At 34.2% G+C, this 16,540-nt stretch overlaps 2 protein-coding genes across 2 annotated transcripts in view; one reads left to right on the forward strand and one right to left on the reverse strand.

Moving 5' to 3' along the window:
- Positions 1-354: 354 nt before the first annotated feature.
- Positions 355-16,540, forward strand: part of LOC128991378 (serine/threonine-protein kinase Pak) — a 48,118-nt gene continuing 31,932 nt past the window's right edge. The window contains exons 1-2 of the mRNA XM_054414184.1: positions 355-497; positions 10,855-10,950. Coding sequence (XP_054270159.1) covers positions 10,895-10,950 — 56 coding nt within the window. The 5' untranslated portion in view covers positions 355-497; positions 10,855-10,894. The remainder of the gene's footprint in view (positions 498-10,854; positions 10,951-16,540) is intronic.
- LOC128992822 (uncharacterized) lies at positions 4,111-4,632 on the reverse strand. Its single transcript, XM_054416563.1, has one exon. It carries the CDS (start codon positions 4,630-4,632, stop codon positions 4,111-4,113), a length of 522 nt encoding a protein of 173 aa, XP_054272538.1.

Consider the following 16,540-nt stretch of genomic DNA (forward strand, 5'->3'; position numbering starts at 1 on the left):
CACATTACTTCAGGCTAGACCTAGGGGTTGCGGCATTATCACTTAGATAAAATCCATTGGTGACTTGGCGGGGATCGAACCCGGGACCTCAGGGACTGAAGTCCCGCGCTCTAACCACTACGCCAGCTCGCTCCCCAGTACTAAAGGTAATAGTTTATAGTTTATAGCCCGCTAAATGGCTCTCATATCATAGATTAAATATATTCACTTGCACTTACTAAACTATACATACACATATAAGTTGTTATTCTGTGATCTCTATGATTTCAGGTTGAGGCAGTTATAGTTCTCTTTTCATCTTAACATATTTTTCTTTGATCATCTTGTTGAGAAATTTAATATGTCATGGCGGTGATTCAGGTTGAGTAGGTGACAAAGAATGGGGAAGATGAAGTTGGATTTTTATATTCTTAATGAGTGTTAGTGTTCATTGTATCTAACCCGAATGTGTTTAATGCATTATTGGTGTTGTATTTTCATCAGGAGTTTTCTTGAAGGTTTGCATTGAACTATTTAATTTGATTAGTTGGTACACCCTCCTGTCCATTTTATAACTAGAATGGCAAATAGAAATAAGTCTTAAACTAGGCCTAGTGTAGTGTTACACATCGAAGTTTTTTTGTGGATTCTGCTGTTGGTTTAGGCTGTTGCATTAATGTTCTAATATAATATGAACACATTTATTTCATAACATCGTATTTTAATCGCCAGAGGATGGATAGGTACACTTTTAGTCCCTTCATTGCTTTCCTTACTAGGCCTAGCCTAAGTTACAACTTGGAAGCTGTAAGTTTAAAAGAGGTTCCAATGTCCAATCAAAACTCCTAGTTCATTAACTTAAGCCCAATGTTAAAATTAATAATTTCAGGATGTTTATTTTTTTTATTTTGAGGGGCAGTTTATGATTAAGGTTGGATTTAGATATTTTTTGGGCCACAGTTTCTTAACCGGGCTAGGCCTACCTAAACTAACTTTAGTCGCTTTATTTGAGGAAACTTCCCTTTTTTCTATTCGCCAACTTTACATTGAAATATTAAGTTAATTCATATTCTCAAAAATTACAATAACATTTTCTATGAAATAGCACATTCACACAACACAAGGTATTCTTCAAGAGTTCACAAAGTTACATTACAAAAAAATTATTCTTTTTCTTCAACTAACTCCTATTATATTTCTCATATACTGTTTTGTAACATCTGCTCTTATTTTAATGATTTACCCATCTTTGATTCACCTTTTCTCAACTTATTTCAAATCAGGGTTAAAGAATTCCTTCTAAATCTAGGAACGGGCGAGGCCGAAGTTATCATCTCAGCTGATTACCGGCGTTATTTCACCTGACCCTTGTACTGTGGTGTCCCTCTTCACCAACCCCCCAGCCTTGTGCAAAGCTCCTCGTCGACACAACTGTATCAACACAATTTGCTCCCACAGAAATTATCTATCACTCATTTCATCCTCAACAAAAATTTAAAAAAATAGTTTTTTCTGTTTTTTATTCAATCTCCATTTGAATTCCCAATCAACAAATTTAGGTCATGAAAGACTACCTATATGCAACCCAGCAGACACACAGGCAGAGTTCGTCTATGTCTGCTGATTCCACAAGCTTGACCAATTAATTATAACTACTGTTACCTACAAAATAATAAGTTTATTATGTTCGTTTTGCTAGTTTTTGCATAGGCCTAATTCAACATTAAAAAATTCAAAATTCAAATTCAAATCCATTCAAAAATTCAAATTTAACGGAATAAATCATTCATTCATTCATCCATTTAATATTGATGGAAATTGATTAGGTAATCAATATTTTAAACTAATATTAATTTATTAAATGACACTGATATAGGTAACCTAACCAACCTAACATGCTGATTTAAGTTAATTAAAAAAAATTGAATAGCCTAATGAAGTTACTAATTGAATTGATAATTTCAATTTAAAGATACTTAGTGTAGTCCTAAGTTAGCCCAGTTAAAAAACTGTAAGATAGCCCTAGGTACCCCATTTTTAGCCTTTCAGAGATATTTAGATAGAAGTGATCAATACCAGACAAGGTATATAGGCTACTTTGAACAATGCCTGAATAGCCTAACTTAAAACCTATTCTTTGGTTAAGTCTCTATCAACCCTCCATGAGTGTCTTTTATTTTGAAACACGATCGGATCGGTACACAGAGATTTTTCAGATGTTGAAACATAAGCCAAACAATGCATCAATACAAATATGTGGCCTATATTAAAATCATGTAAGTTTACCACAAATAAAATATCTCTGACCAAAAAAGACAATGTTAAAGTCTGTCTAAAATAATTGTGCGGTTGGAATTCAACATATGATTTCCCTATCATGGTAAATCTCCCACTCATTTACCCTTTTCTACACTGAAATCCCCCGTGACAATCATCTGTTTTATATTACAGACAGGTTTTTTAGGAAGCATTTGTTTATTATGATTGAACTACACATATAATAAAACTAGAAGATTTATTTTAACAATAATAATCTACGTATCAATTTTAATTTCACTAGAAGCTTTGTTATAATGTAATATTAATCCTGGACTAGCATTTATGCTTTATGCTTTTGATGGATTGTTTTAAATACCGGGTGTCCGAAAAAAACTGAAACATTTTAAAGGCAAATACTGATACCAAATAAGAGACTATGTTTAATGTTTTATATGTATTTAAAGCTTAAATTCTTAAGTTTTATTAGAAACTTAGTAGGCTATAACTCGATATTAGCACCATCAGTTTCCCGGCAAAAGCCAAAAATCTAAGTGAAATTTGACCTTTTCTTAGGTTTTGGTCAGTACTTCAGGGGATACAAGCGTTGCCATTTAATGTGACATGTTAGATAAGTATTTTCCCCCCATAACTGGGTGACATTGAGATGGGGAATGGCCCCACCTATTTTCAACAGGATGGAGCGCCGCCACACTACAGTTTGAGTGTGCAAGAGGCGCTGGATACTATAGTTCGACGATTGGTGGTTTGGAAGGGAAGGAAGGGCCCACCCAATGGCCTCCTAGGAGTCCAAATATGACTTCTCTGGATTTTTTTCTTTTGGGGTCAGTAAAGAATAATGTCTACTGGGTGCAGATTCGGTATCTGAATCACTTCTAGTTGCTTGTGTTGGTGCAACATCCTCTGAAGTACTGACCAATACCAGGGAAGAGGTCAAATTTCACTTAGATTTATGATGGATTCATGCCGGGCCACTAATGGTGCTCATATCAAGTTATACTAAGTTTCTAATAAAACTTGAAAATTTAAGCATTAAATACATATATAAAACATTAAACATGGTCTCTTATTAGGTATCAGTATTCGCCTTTAAAATATTTCAGTTCTTTTCCGGACACCCGGTACAATTTCAGTTCTGGTAATGTAACTATACATGATTAAATTAGTTAATATCGTGGTGAACTGGTTTCAAATTTCTAAAGCGATACTTCACTTCTTATTTGGTTATTATTTTAATACCTTAGGTAATGGGAACTTTGTCAAGGTCTCTAGCAAAGCCCTAAGGTCAGATCAGGACGAAAACCATTGGGTTATCCTGTTTATGCCTGAATAATCTGTGTACAACATTGAACTCGCTAGGTAAATTACAAGTAGGAGCATTCGTGTTGAGTGAGTAAGTGAGCTAGTACTTTGCCTTTAATATGTATCTATAGGTCTGAGGTCATGATGATCAATGGAGTCATTTCATTAGACTTGTTTTGTTATACATTATATTATTTGCTATAATTTTCTTTTACTGAGGATAAACTAACATAACAAATTGATCATACTATTTGAATGAACGAGTTATGTTTGGAGGTGCACACAAATTAAACCATTTGTATGTAGCAGCTATATTACATTTTTTTGCTTTTTCCATTGCTTACTAATTGTATAAATATTTCAAATCCCTAAATAATAAAAGGCCAATATGCCTTAGTACACACCAAATAGAAAACAAAACTCGTAAAAATGTATAAATATAATTTTATTTAAACAACCACAAAATGAACACAATGATGTAAATTTAACAAATGTTAGTTGTAATGTGGATGTTAAAAAAGTACTGGAGACGTTCCATTACATCATTCACTCTCATAACTGGAAACCATCATCTTCGCTTAAGCCATCAGAGTCAGTGTCATCATGCAGATTTGTAATAAATGGTTCCATGATTTCGTCACGCAGTCCTTCTTTTAAAAAATCTTCTTCCTGGATATTTTCAGCATGAATTACACATTTCTTCCAGTCTTTTACTGTTACATGGTTCATGGCATTTTCTAGAAGGTTCCTGACATCCTTTATTTTGAAAGACGTGTTATTTTGCGCCACCTCCCCTTTCACTTGAGCCCAAATTAGCTCTATGGAATTGTATTGACAATGGTAGGGGGGTAGGCGAATAACCTCATGACCCATCTGCAACGCAAGCTCGTCCAGTTCGTACCGTGGAGGAAAATTGTGCCTGTGCTGCCGCACGGTGGTAAGGAGTTCTGCTACTGTGTGGACTGGATTGTGTTCAATACCATTATCTGATAGCCACCTCACAATGTCTGCCTTTCTAGATTTTGAACTTGGAATTTTGTTAAGTTGTTTCGAATGGTAGCTGGCATTATCCATTACAATAATACATGGCTCTTCTAGGCTTCTCAGTAAATCGAGAAACCATTCGTGGAAAACTATATGGTTCATTTCTTGATGATAATTGACATTACTTTTTGATTGAAATACGAGCTGTGCGTCTTTTATAAAACCATATTTAGCTGACCCAGCGTGACACACGACAAGCCTAGAACCCTTCCCTACTGGAACCCGAAACCCTCCCTTGCCATCTAAGCTTTCCCAAATACACTTTCTTGCATGGTTTTGGTTTACCCACGTCTCATCCAGGTATACAATTGGGAGAGGAGTTTCCTGCCGCCTTAAATCGTGCATCTTTCTTAGAAATACTACCCGGGAAGCGACAATATCAGACCGTTCTATTAAGAATTTTCGGCCGTTGTTAGTCTTTTTAAACTTAAATCCCACATCTCTAAGTATCTTACATACAGAATCTTTACTTCCACTAAATCCAATTTTTTCTTTTAGCACAGTCTTCAACTTCCTGCAGGTCGGGTACTGTCCTCTTTCGTAGAAATAAAAAACAGTTCTTCGGACTACGTCCTTGTCGAATTGGTCGAGATCAGTTATCCACTTTTTGTGGGATATTTTCCTTTGAGATGAAGAAAATGTTGCTTCTTTTGGTATATTTTCTATATTACAATCTTTGGAGTCCATATTATGTGCTGCAATGGATTTCTTTCCTTCTCCCGTTATGTTTTGCACTGTTCTAAGAGAAACAGATCAAGCTTCTGCTGTAGCCTTTTGGGTTTGATGGAACACTTCCCACACTGTCGCATTTGGTTTGCTGGTAACAAGCTTTTTTAAATAATTGTACACACTAAAAATTGTGTTTTTAGTTTGAATTGTAATGTCTTGGCACCTTTTGGCCATTTCTAATTAACACTAATCAAGTAAACACAGTTAAACTCACAAAATAAACTCAAGTCAAGTCAATTCAAACTGCACAAAATACCATCAGAATAATCACAATGTTGTTTACTACTAAAATGTAAACAAAGTGACAATTGTTGTAAAATTATAAACAGTATGAATCAGCTGTAGGCTAATATGTTGTGGTGGCAGGGGCCAGGGAGAAAGCAGGGAAAAACAAATGTGTCCTTCAACCGCACATTAAATTCAGACAGAGTATAGTACTTGACTTACTTTTTCATGTAGCCTATCGTTTCCAGATTTATCCAAAATGAACTTTATAAATATTAATAAACATAGGCCTAACCACCCAAGTTCTAATTTTAAAAAACAATATTCTTTGTATGAAGGGATTATTTCCAAGCTCTCTACCTTGATCCCAATAGCCTACTATAAGGTTGTCAAAATACAGAGTAAATTTATAACGTCTACACTACTAACTTTTACCGATTCCGAGGCTTTATATCATTCTTGCATCGCTTCCATGACGAACCAAAGATTAGCACAACATTTTTTTGTAAGTTATCGCTTGTTTGATTTTCATGCCCGTTCTATAATATTGAATTTTAAAATTTGTTACTAGTTGTTTCCAGTTAATAATATTAACTATACAGTATTTAAAAATCATTACAAAATTTTAATTACCTTTTAACTTATCAATACGAAAAAAGGAAGAACTTCTAAGCGCTTAACTTTTAATTAACCATAAATAAAAATCTTGAGCTCAATACTGTTTTAATAAATGTTTTAACAGAGTAGGCTTAGAATACTGACTGACAGACCAGTTAAAATGATCATCTTACTTTTATAATGTTAAATAAGAAACTCTTCACATATTATGTTTTTTTGTAAACACTCTTAACGTCTTTAGCCAGATGACCTTGGTTTCGTTGTTCTTTAACCATTATTTTTAGATCATCAAAAGCGCGGTACATCATGGCCTGTTTTTCTAGTGGGGCCTTGCCGTAGATGGTTTGTCATAACCAAATGTCATTAGTCTTTCTTTATTTACATTTACGTTGTTTTGTTAATTGGTAACTATCATAGCAACCCATAAGGCCAATGTTAAAAGTTTTAGATTAGTTTTAATTTGTACAGACTTTGACTTTGACTTTGACTCAAATTGAAATTTGTTTGTGTAAGTTCACTGTTTGTCAAAATAACCCTGGAAAGTTTGACTTTAATAAATTCAGCCGTTAAAAAGTTATCCGATTAGGGTACATCGTTTGCATAGGTTCCGATCTCAAAGTGCTTCGCTCAATAACAATAAAGTAAAATCATTATAAGTTTAAAGTAGTAACGACAAAATAAATAAACAAGACAATAAAACAGGGCCGTATTTGGAATCGACGAGGCCCCCAATATTCTGATTCTTCAAAGATTGCTTCAACTCGATAAATTTACCTTTAGTTTCCAACAATCCAATCGGCAAAAAACATAGGAGACGAGCTTAAAAAAATAAATAATTTTGTATATTGAAGCGCTGTTGTACCTACGCCTAACGGTCACGGGGAAAATAAAAACGTGTAACCCTAATTTAAAATTCCATGTTATTCTTATGGGGAAAATGAAAACGGTTGTAGTTTACTTGTTTATGAATATAGGTATGGTGATAAAATTTGGCAAATTTATTTATTTCATCCTATAGGCCTACTATTGACGTATGGTCATAAAACCCGTTTTACCTTCCCCGTAGCAGCAAACCTAAGCACTAGTTAAATCTAAAATGTTATTGAAATTGGGAATAAATATATCTTATTTATGGAAATATTTGAGTAAAAATGTAATCAGACAAGTTGAAATTTGCTTATTCTGCAGGTTTACTGCGGTGGGGGTATTTATTTATCATATCTACTCTTATATGAGCAATATCTGTTTATATGTAGGCTATGTACACTTTTTTTTTATTTTTCTCTATATCCAGTAGGCATATATCCGGTAATGCTTTAGGTTTGCTGCAGAGGGGGTACTGTATTTCATTTTCAAGTTTTAACATGTTTGTTGTAAACCAATTTAAATAGGCCTAAATTAAGTTACAGGGTGTGCCAAAATAACCTGAAGGTTTTTAATATTAAATGACTCAAGAAAAAAATAAACTTGTGTGTATTAAATAATATTAGACTACTAGCTGACCCGGCGAACTTTGTATCGCCTAAGTTATAGGTTTCCCCTAAGACAGATCGATGGAAAGAAAGTACCGTTATGTTTAATTTTCAAGATGATCTCGTTCGCATCGCTCAATCACGTCCTGGTTGAAGTTCGTTCGCTACGCTCACTCACCTTTGGGTTGGAGCTCGTTCGCTACGCTCACTCACCTTTAGGTTGGAGCTTGTTCGCTGCGCTCACTTGCCTTCAGGTTAGCTCGTTCGCTACGCTAACTCGCCTCCAGGTTAAAGTTCGTTCGCTACGCTCACTCACCTTTGGGTTGGTAATCCTTGTAACTTTAATGCTATTGAACATCATAGAACAGAACCAACTTGTTTAATTGAAACAGCTGTTAAGATTCATTAATTCCATTTCTCATAAGGTTAACATGGGAAACTCCAGAGCCACTGGGGCGGAGCCCTTTTAAGAATTTCGAAACGGGAAATAGTTTACGTCCGATTCGCATACCTACAGAATTTACACACCAAATTTCATAACGATCGGTGAAGTCGTTCCGGAGGAGTTTGCAGACAAACACTGTGACACGAGAATTTTATATATTAGATATTGTTCACAGTACTATGCCATTTTCATTTATGAAAAATTATATCACTTAGGTGATGATCTTCTCCGTTGACACAGGCTTCCCATCTTTTCTGCATGTTTAGAGTAAACTTCCGTATCGTCATTTGAGGAATAGTAGCAAACTCTTCCCGGATACACTGCTTGAGTTCAGGGATGGTTCAAGGATTCAAAACAAACACTGCTTTTTAATTAGCTAGCTCAACAGCCAACAGTCACACGAAGTGGGGATTGACAGTCTGTTATTAGACATAATAGACTATAGACAAATCCTTTATTGAAATATTTCTAGAGAACATCCATGTGTCGGGTATAATAAAAAACACATTATTATAACAGATCAAGCTGACCACGACACATCACCAAGCTCTGAGATCACTTTACCAGGAAAGAGTTAACGCAAAACTGTCATTGAATCATTGGCTGTGTGACAAGTTGCGCCGTCCTGTTGAAACTATGTGTTGACCATAAGCGGCTCCAGGTAGGCCCGGGCCTACTCAAAATGTTGGTAGATATTTCAAAATTATAAGTAAATAAAAAAAAATAGTTATATGTAAATAAAGAGAAACCATTCAAACTAATTATTTTGTAATTACATTTTTAAATTCCCCTTTTTGCTGGAAAAGCCCTTCCATCCTCTCTCGTCACCCGATCACACTCTTTCTTGATCCTTGCCAGGCCTACAAAAAAAATTATTCCTAGAGGTGCCCCTGGTATTGGTCATGTCTAGTCTATCCCTAAAATTCATAGTTGTGGAATCAAAAACCCCCTCAGCATTAGTACATAGCGTTCCGAGTTTACATTGACCCTATTCTCCCTTTCGTCCTCAAAAAATATGGTCTGATGACTCCAAACCATGCCACACCACACCAAAAAGTAACTTTCTTTGGATGAAGTGATGTCTCATGAATTTTCCTTAGGATTTTCAGCAGACCAGTATCTGGAGTTTTGTCTGATATTGTTTTTTTTTATTATTTTTTTTTTTTAATGAGCTTCATCAGACATTTAATCAAAACATTTAAGAGGTTATTTTCAGTAGCCAGCTGCAACAGTCTCTGGCATGTCAGAACACGTGATTCAAAGTCTCTTCCATTCAATTTCTGTACGATGACAATCTCGTATTGGTGGAAGTTGAGATCTATAATTTTACGTGAATAAGAGTTTGAAATCGCCAAGATCATAGATTGTCTACGAGCAGAAAAATTTGGACTTTGCCTTACACTCTGTCGAACAGTTTAGATGTTTGCCGGTGTACAAAATGAACAAGGTCGGTCACTTGGCCTGATCTTCATTGCAGAAACTGTGTCATTCTAAAGTTAGAAACCCACTTCAAAATAGTGTTTCGAGAAGGAATAGGCCTAGCTCCATGGCGACCTACCTGAAAATGAACGTGAAACAATCGTTGACTTAAAGTTGCAGACTAGTTGTGTAAAAAAATGTTTCAATAACAAAAGAACAATGTTGCGCCAACCACTGTTTATCCTTGTAAGTTTGTTTAACCAAACATAACCTAAAAACTGCATAACATAAGCAATCGTTCACTACAACAATGAGGTCTCTAGCTAGTATAAGAGCTGACTTATTAAGAAACAGAACCCGTTAGGTTTTTTTTGCGCACCCTTTATAAACTGGCTGTGGGTCCGGCTGCACATCCTGTTATAAAGCTGTGCCAAGTAAAAAATGATTCTATTTTGTATTTTAGTTAGGCTTTAGCTTGAATCTTTTCACTTAAATTACCTCCCTAAAGCTATTAATAGAGATTTGATTCTGTTTGCTGACGATACTACTGCAATCATTAAAGAAAATAGTAGAGAAGAGCTTCTAACATCTCTCACAGAAGTTATGAAAGAAATGGAAAATTGGTTTAAAATAAATGGCCTTAAACTAAATGTGGATAAAACCCAAATTATAAAACTTTCAGCCAGAAATGAAAGAGAATTAAATAGTTTTTCCAATTTAGTCCATTCAAATAAATTCCTAGGCAATTTAAAAAAAATTCAAATAAAATCTAGATGAAAATATTAACTGGAAGGTGCATCTAGATGTTATAAAGAAAAAAATTAGATCTGCATCATCTGTCTTTGTCCACTTGAGAGAATGTGTCACCATTGAATATGTAGAATCCATCTTGAGGTATGGTGTGATTTTGTGGGGACAGGCAACTGATGCAAAAACTATTTTCAGACTTCAGAAAAGAATCATCCGAATTATGACTAATTCCCACCCCAGAAGTCCTTGTAAATTACATTTTCAAAATTTAAAAATCCAAACACTCACAGGACTATACGTATTTGAATTATTAAACTACATACACAATATAAAAAATAACCTCCCGGATTCATTCAAATTCACACACAACTATAGTACAAGAAACGAAACAATTTTCAGATTACCAAATCACCGTTTGACCTTATTTGAAAAAAGTCCTTTGTATGCAGGTTTAAAAATGTATAATTTTCAATCGATTGATAGTTATAAGGTCCACTACCCCTAAGAAAATGATTGTTAAATTAATTTGTCATACATCATAGATTTATTATTTTCCAATTGAGGATTTGTTATCTCACACTTTTTTGTTTTCAGGATTAGCATATCTGTGATCTAAAATTTAAAACAAAACAAAATGTCGGACGACGAAGACAAGCCACCAGCACCGCCTGTCCGCTTAACCAGCAATAGGTGAGTTAAATATGTACCTAGCCTAATTTTAGCTTTTTAATATTGTTGTGTGATGGGTGGATTTGAAATTCCCTAATCTGTAGTTAGATTTTTTCAAAAGCAAACCTTGCATTTACGGCTTTTGAATTTGTTAGGTTTTTTTAAGCTTTTCTTGTGGTTTTTACTTTAGTCCGATCACAAATTTTAGGTGGTTCAGGTGTCCACCAACCTGGAAAACCGGGAATTATGTGTGAATTTTGTATTTCTACTGGAAATTTTCAATTTACCACGATTTTGCATGACGATTCAAATTATTGGAAAGTGCCAATAATTACATACAAAAGGACCCAATTTGACTATTAAATTTTCCCCTTAAACAAAAATACAGAAAGCAGAAGCACCATTTATTTATTCACACCAAATTAAACATGCTTTCTCATTCTACCTCAACTGGTTGATTTCTGTTTTGCCTATGTCTGCTGCTATGTTTCCGGCTTGTTTGTAGAGTTTTGAGTTTGTTCTCAGCTACAGTGGAAAACGTTGTATTGAATATAAACGCTTTGTTCAGCTTGGGGTCTTGTTACTTGTAGGCTAATCTACTAGTGTTACAATGATAAAACCACGGATGGGTACATAATATGTCAGAAATTCATTTGAGACTTGAAAATTCCATTTATTGTATAGAGTTTATTCTGGAGATATTTTTCAGTAACTCTATCAATATTTCCAATGATTATAGTTTTTTTCTTCTTCATTATTCAGTGTAATATTCCTTTGGAAACTTGGAATCAGTTGTTATAGGCATAACATCAGTTATAGAGTTTATAATCAACAGTGTGTTGGCTACCTAGTCAGTCATGATTTTGTTTTAGCGAATTTCCCATATAGGGAATAAGCTATTACCGTAGTACTCATGGTAAGACCTGGACCCGGGACCGATTTAATTCTTAATTTTGAGGTCCCTCGAGGCCAAAAACACCATCCATATATATATATATATATATATGTGTGTGTCCGTTAGCGCGATAACTCGAGCAAAAATGATCCGATTTTGATGAAATTTGGTACAAACCTGTAAACCTACGTTTATTCGAACGAGTTCGCGATCCAGCATAATCGGACCATGGGAACAGGGGTTTATGGGGTAAAAATTGGGTTTTCCCATTTTTGACCCTAAAAACAAAAAATGTTGCAATTTATTTTTAAACCGTTTTGTAGAGCTTAAAAAAATAAATAATTTAGTATATTGAAACGCTGTTGTATGCCTAACGGTCATGGAGAAAATTTAAAAATAGTGTAATTTAAAATTCCCATGTTATTCTTATGGAGAAGATGAAAATTGTTGTACTTTACTTGTTTATGGATATAAAAAAATATTGATAAAATTTGGCAAATTTATGTATTTCATCATATACCATTCAAAAAACACTTTTTACCTTCCCCGTAGCAGCAAACCTATGCACTTGTTAAAACCAATGTTATTTAAATAGGGAATAAATATGACTTATATTTATGGAAATATTTTAGTAAAAATTTAATCATACAAGTTGAAATCCGCTTAGTCTGCAGGATTGCTGCGGCGGGGGTATTTTAACAATTTATCGTAATCTGGTTTACCACTGATACAAATTGCAATTTTTTCAGTCCTAAATTTAAAAAAATGAACTATTAAAGTAAATTAAAATGTTTCCATATTTGCATGGGAAGGAAAACTTTTGGTTTTTAGGGTACTAACAAATTAATCGAAGATTATTAACTTTGAGAAAGTTAGGGCCGGTTTCGGAGCTCGGGACTAACGCTATTCCTGGACTAAAATCCAGTTCAAACCAGTTTTTATTCTAGGACTAAAAATCGGGTTTCGGAGCTCCAGGATTACGCTAGTCAACGACTAAGTCTATTCCGAGAGTTACATAGTCCCTGAATTACTCTCATGGGTTTCGGAGTCACGGGCTACTTAATCCTCGAATTAAATGTTATTCGATCGGGTTTCGGAGCCAAATATATAATCCACAACTGGGCAACAAAGACTAACTCGAGGAATAAATATGAGCAATTTTTAGTCCAGGTGGAGGGCAGGATTAAGGGGCGGACTAACTTAACTTTTGGCGTAAGTACTCAATTTGTGAAGGTATCTATATAAATGTCAAATTCTTAATCGGCATAAAATTTACTAGCAATTTCATTCCTCTTGATATTTTTCCTTAAAATTTTATTTTTCTCTTAAGTATATGCAAAATCATCTTTGAATGAAACCCGTTTATCTACAATTTATGCTCAAGACTATAATAGGCCAAACGGTCCCTAAAATTAATATTATAAGGTACTAAACTTAGATTTTAAAATAATAATATAACGAAGACAGAAAGAAAAACTTAACTGTATGAAAAAAATAATATAGGGCCTATCAAATCTAAATACGTATTTAATACGCGGTACATAATGTTACATAGGGTTACATGCATTTAAATGGTCCATTTTAACGAGTTTTTGGGGACGTTGGTTTAACCGGAAACCCCGTTATTCGGACTGGCCTCGGCACTGAGGAGTCCGGATAGTCTACTGTAATGCAGTATTTTACTAATGAATACTTTTAACCAAAATTAACAGTATGCCTAACGAAAAAAGACTTCTGTATTAGTATTATTTTCAATTGAAACTCATATCTAGTATAATAATTTGGAATTTGGTTAAATAACAAATATTTCAGCCGTGAGCTAACTCGGATAACCTGGAGTCTCAGATAACCGGAGCTCAGATGATTGGAAGTTAACTGAAGTTGCTTGGACACCTACTTAATCTCTACTACATATTGTACTTCCAGATGAATTGTTAAAATACAAAACAATCAGAGAACACAAATACATTCTAAGCAGATAAATTATAACTATGCCTACTCTTAGAGCGTTAAAACAACAAATTGTTGTAATAATGATAATTTTTTACGGTTGATTTGCATTCAAAGAATAATAAAATATTTCCCTTTATTTTAGCGAATTTCCCATATAGGGAATAAGCTATTACCGTAGTACTCATGGTAAGACCTGGACGCGGGACCGATTTTTTTTTTCGTTTTGAGGTCCCTAGAGGCCAAAAACACCATCCGTTCAAATTCATATATATATATATATATATTTATATATTTATATATATATATATATATATATGTGTGTCCGTCAGCACGATAACTCGAGCAAAAATGATCCGATTTTGATGAAATTTGGTACAAACGTGTAAACGTACGTTTATTCGAACAAGTTCGCGATCCAGCATGATCGGACCATGGGAACGGGGGTTTACGGGGGGTTTTATGGGGTAAAAATAGGTTTTTTCCCATTTTTTACCCAAAAAACATAAAATTTAGCAATTTCTTTCCAAACCATTTTGTAGAGCTTAAAAAAACAAATAATTTAGTATATTGAAGCGTTATTATGCGCCTAATGGTTACGGAGAAAATTCCAAAAAATTGTAAATTTAAAATTCCCATGTTATTCTTATGGAGAATAAGTAAACTGTTGTAGTTTGCTTGTTTACGAACATATTTTGATCAAATTTGGAAAATGTTTTTATTTCTTACTAACTATTCACATTTTACAAAAAAAAAACAGTTTTACTCTCCCTGATGCAGCAAACCTAAGTACTTGTTAAACTAATTCTATTTAAATCAAGAATAAATGTTATATTTTTAAGTAGACATTTCAGTGTAAATCCAATCAGTCAAATGGAAATTCGCTTAGTCTGCAGGTTTGCTGCGGCGGGGGTATTTTTATCATCATACAGTATTCATTTCAAAATAATTGTAAGACCTTAAATAGACAATTATTGGGGTTTGCATTAGGATTACAAAAGTCGCAACCAATCTCTAATATCTCAAATGCCTACAGTTTTTAGATTATCATAAAAAAATAACTTGGACAAAGTAAAGGCATAGGCTAACACATTTGACACCTTATTCTTCAATCGGGAAGTTTTTTTTATCAAACTTAACAGCAATAAATAAACCTTCAGGTTTTTTTTGTAAATAATGGTTCACATAACTGGGTTTTTTATTTCGGCATACGTTTTTGAACACGATATCTTCTTTTAGTTACCATCTTCAGTGAGACTCAAGGAATCATTATCCCAACTGATAAGTGATTAGAACCAGACTAGAGAGTAGACACTAATGTAGCTATGAGCGCTGACCGTGAACAACTTTGGCAGGTATCGTCTTAAATTCGTCTGTCCGCTGCCCCTACCACCACTCAAAAACTAAAATTCCCCGTGATTCCTACCTTAGTCCTAGAATAAGTAGTCCAGAAGTTGGCGAATAATGTTAGTCGTCGAATAGACTAGTCTGCGGACTAGGGAGTTAGTTCGCGAGCTCTGAAACCCGATTTTTTATTTGATGACTAACTTTATTCACTGATTAAGTAACTCCAGGATTACGTATTCCCGAGCTCGGAAACCCGCCCTTAGAGGTTGGAGCTTAAAACTATTGAGATTTTAAAACGATGTAGAACCATCTTACACATTTTTGAATTTAGCTCAATTACATACATTTTACGCGAAGTGCATTTTTTGCAAATACTGTGGTTGTTATTTTATTTTAATTAACATAATGGTTATTTGTAGGCCTACAAATGTTACTTTAATTTCTTATATTTCAACTATATTTGTCCATCGTTGACATTCAATCACACTTCAGTTTGTAAAATATTTTTTAAAACTTTCAACTATTTATCAATTATTCCCCACAGTAGTTCTGGAGTTTTATTTCCTATTTCCTGTGTTGGAACCATGTTGGGCATCTACTTAAGACAGGAAGGCAGAGATAGAACGACACAAGTTATGGCTACAAATATGAAATAATCTGAGTCATGTCATTTCTGGGCTCTTAAGTGACAATTCAAAGTCCAATACTGGCTTGCTTGTCTAGTACACACTGTTATCTGAATAGTAGGAAGTTTGTATTCATAGTTGCATTTGGTTGTCTGTGTCCTTGTGGTCTACTGTGTCCACACAGTCCGTAAGTAACATGGGCTTAGTAGGCCTACTTTTGTGATGTTTAGGATGATTCATTTTTAAACGGTATGTTATGGTGCAATTCTGGGTGAGTTTTATTGCTGGTGTTCGTTAACTTTAAGTAGCTTACTCAAACTTTTGAAAATTCTGAGATACTATTTACTCAAATACTTAATCTTCTTAAATAGATAGATTGTAACTTGACTTTGGATCAAGTATTTTTTTTTAGATTTGGTTCATATTTAACTTAATTAAAGTTGGTCTCCCACTTTCGCTACTTCGTGTGTACCCAACGTGGTATGTAGCATACATAACGTGATATAGATAGAAAAGAGAAAAGAATTATTCCTTAAACCATGTTTTTATCAAGCAGATTAAAACATACTAAAGTAAAGATTTTTCGAGAGAAGAAATATAAAAATCTGAATAATAATTGGGGCTCACAGCAGCAAATTATGACATGCTTATGTGATAGAATAATTATTGTGATATTTTGTTCTGACCAATGTTCAAATAGGTTATAAATAAATCTAACTCTTTCATAACATCACTAAATTTCTTCTGAGATTTACTTGTGATGCATAGTCTGTAAAGTGTGAGCAAGTAATTA

This window comes from Macrosteles quadrilineatus, unplaced genomic scaffold, assembly GCF_028750875.1.
Source record: "Macrosteles quadrilineatus isolate MER2022 unplaced genomic scaffold, UCM_ALF_1.0 Scaffold_4__1_contigs__length_99947679, whole genome shotgun sequence".
Taxonomy (NCBI): domain Eukaryota; kingdom Metazoa; phylum Arthropoda; class Insecta; order Hemiptera; family Cicadellidae; genus Macrosteles; species Macrosteles quadrilineatus.

Bases quoted from the DNA above. Each gene is read 5' to 3' on its own strand.
- LOC128992822 (XM_054416563.1), bottom strand. From the start codon at position 4,632: ATGGATAATGCCAGCTACCATTCGAAACAACTTAACAAAATTCCAAGT.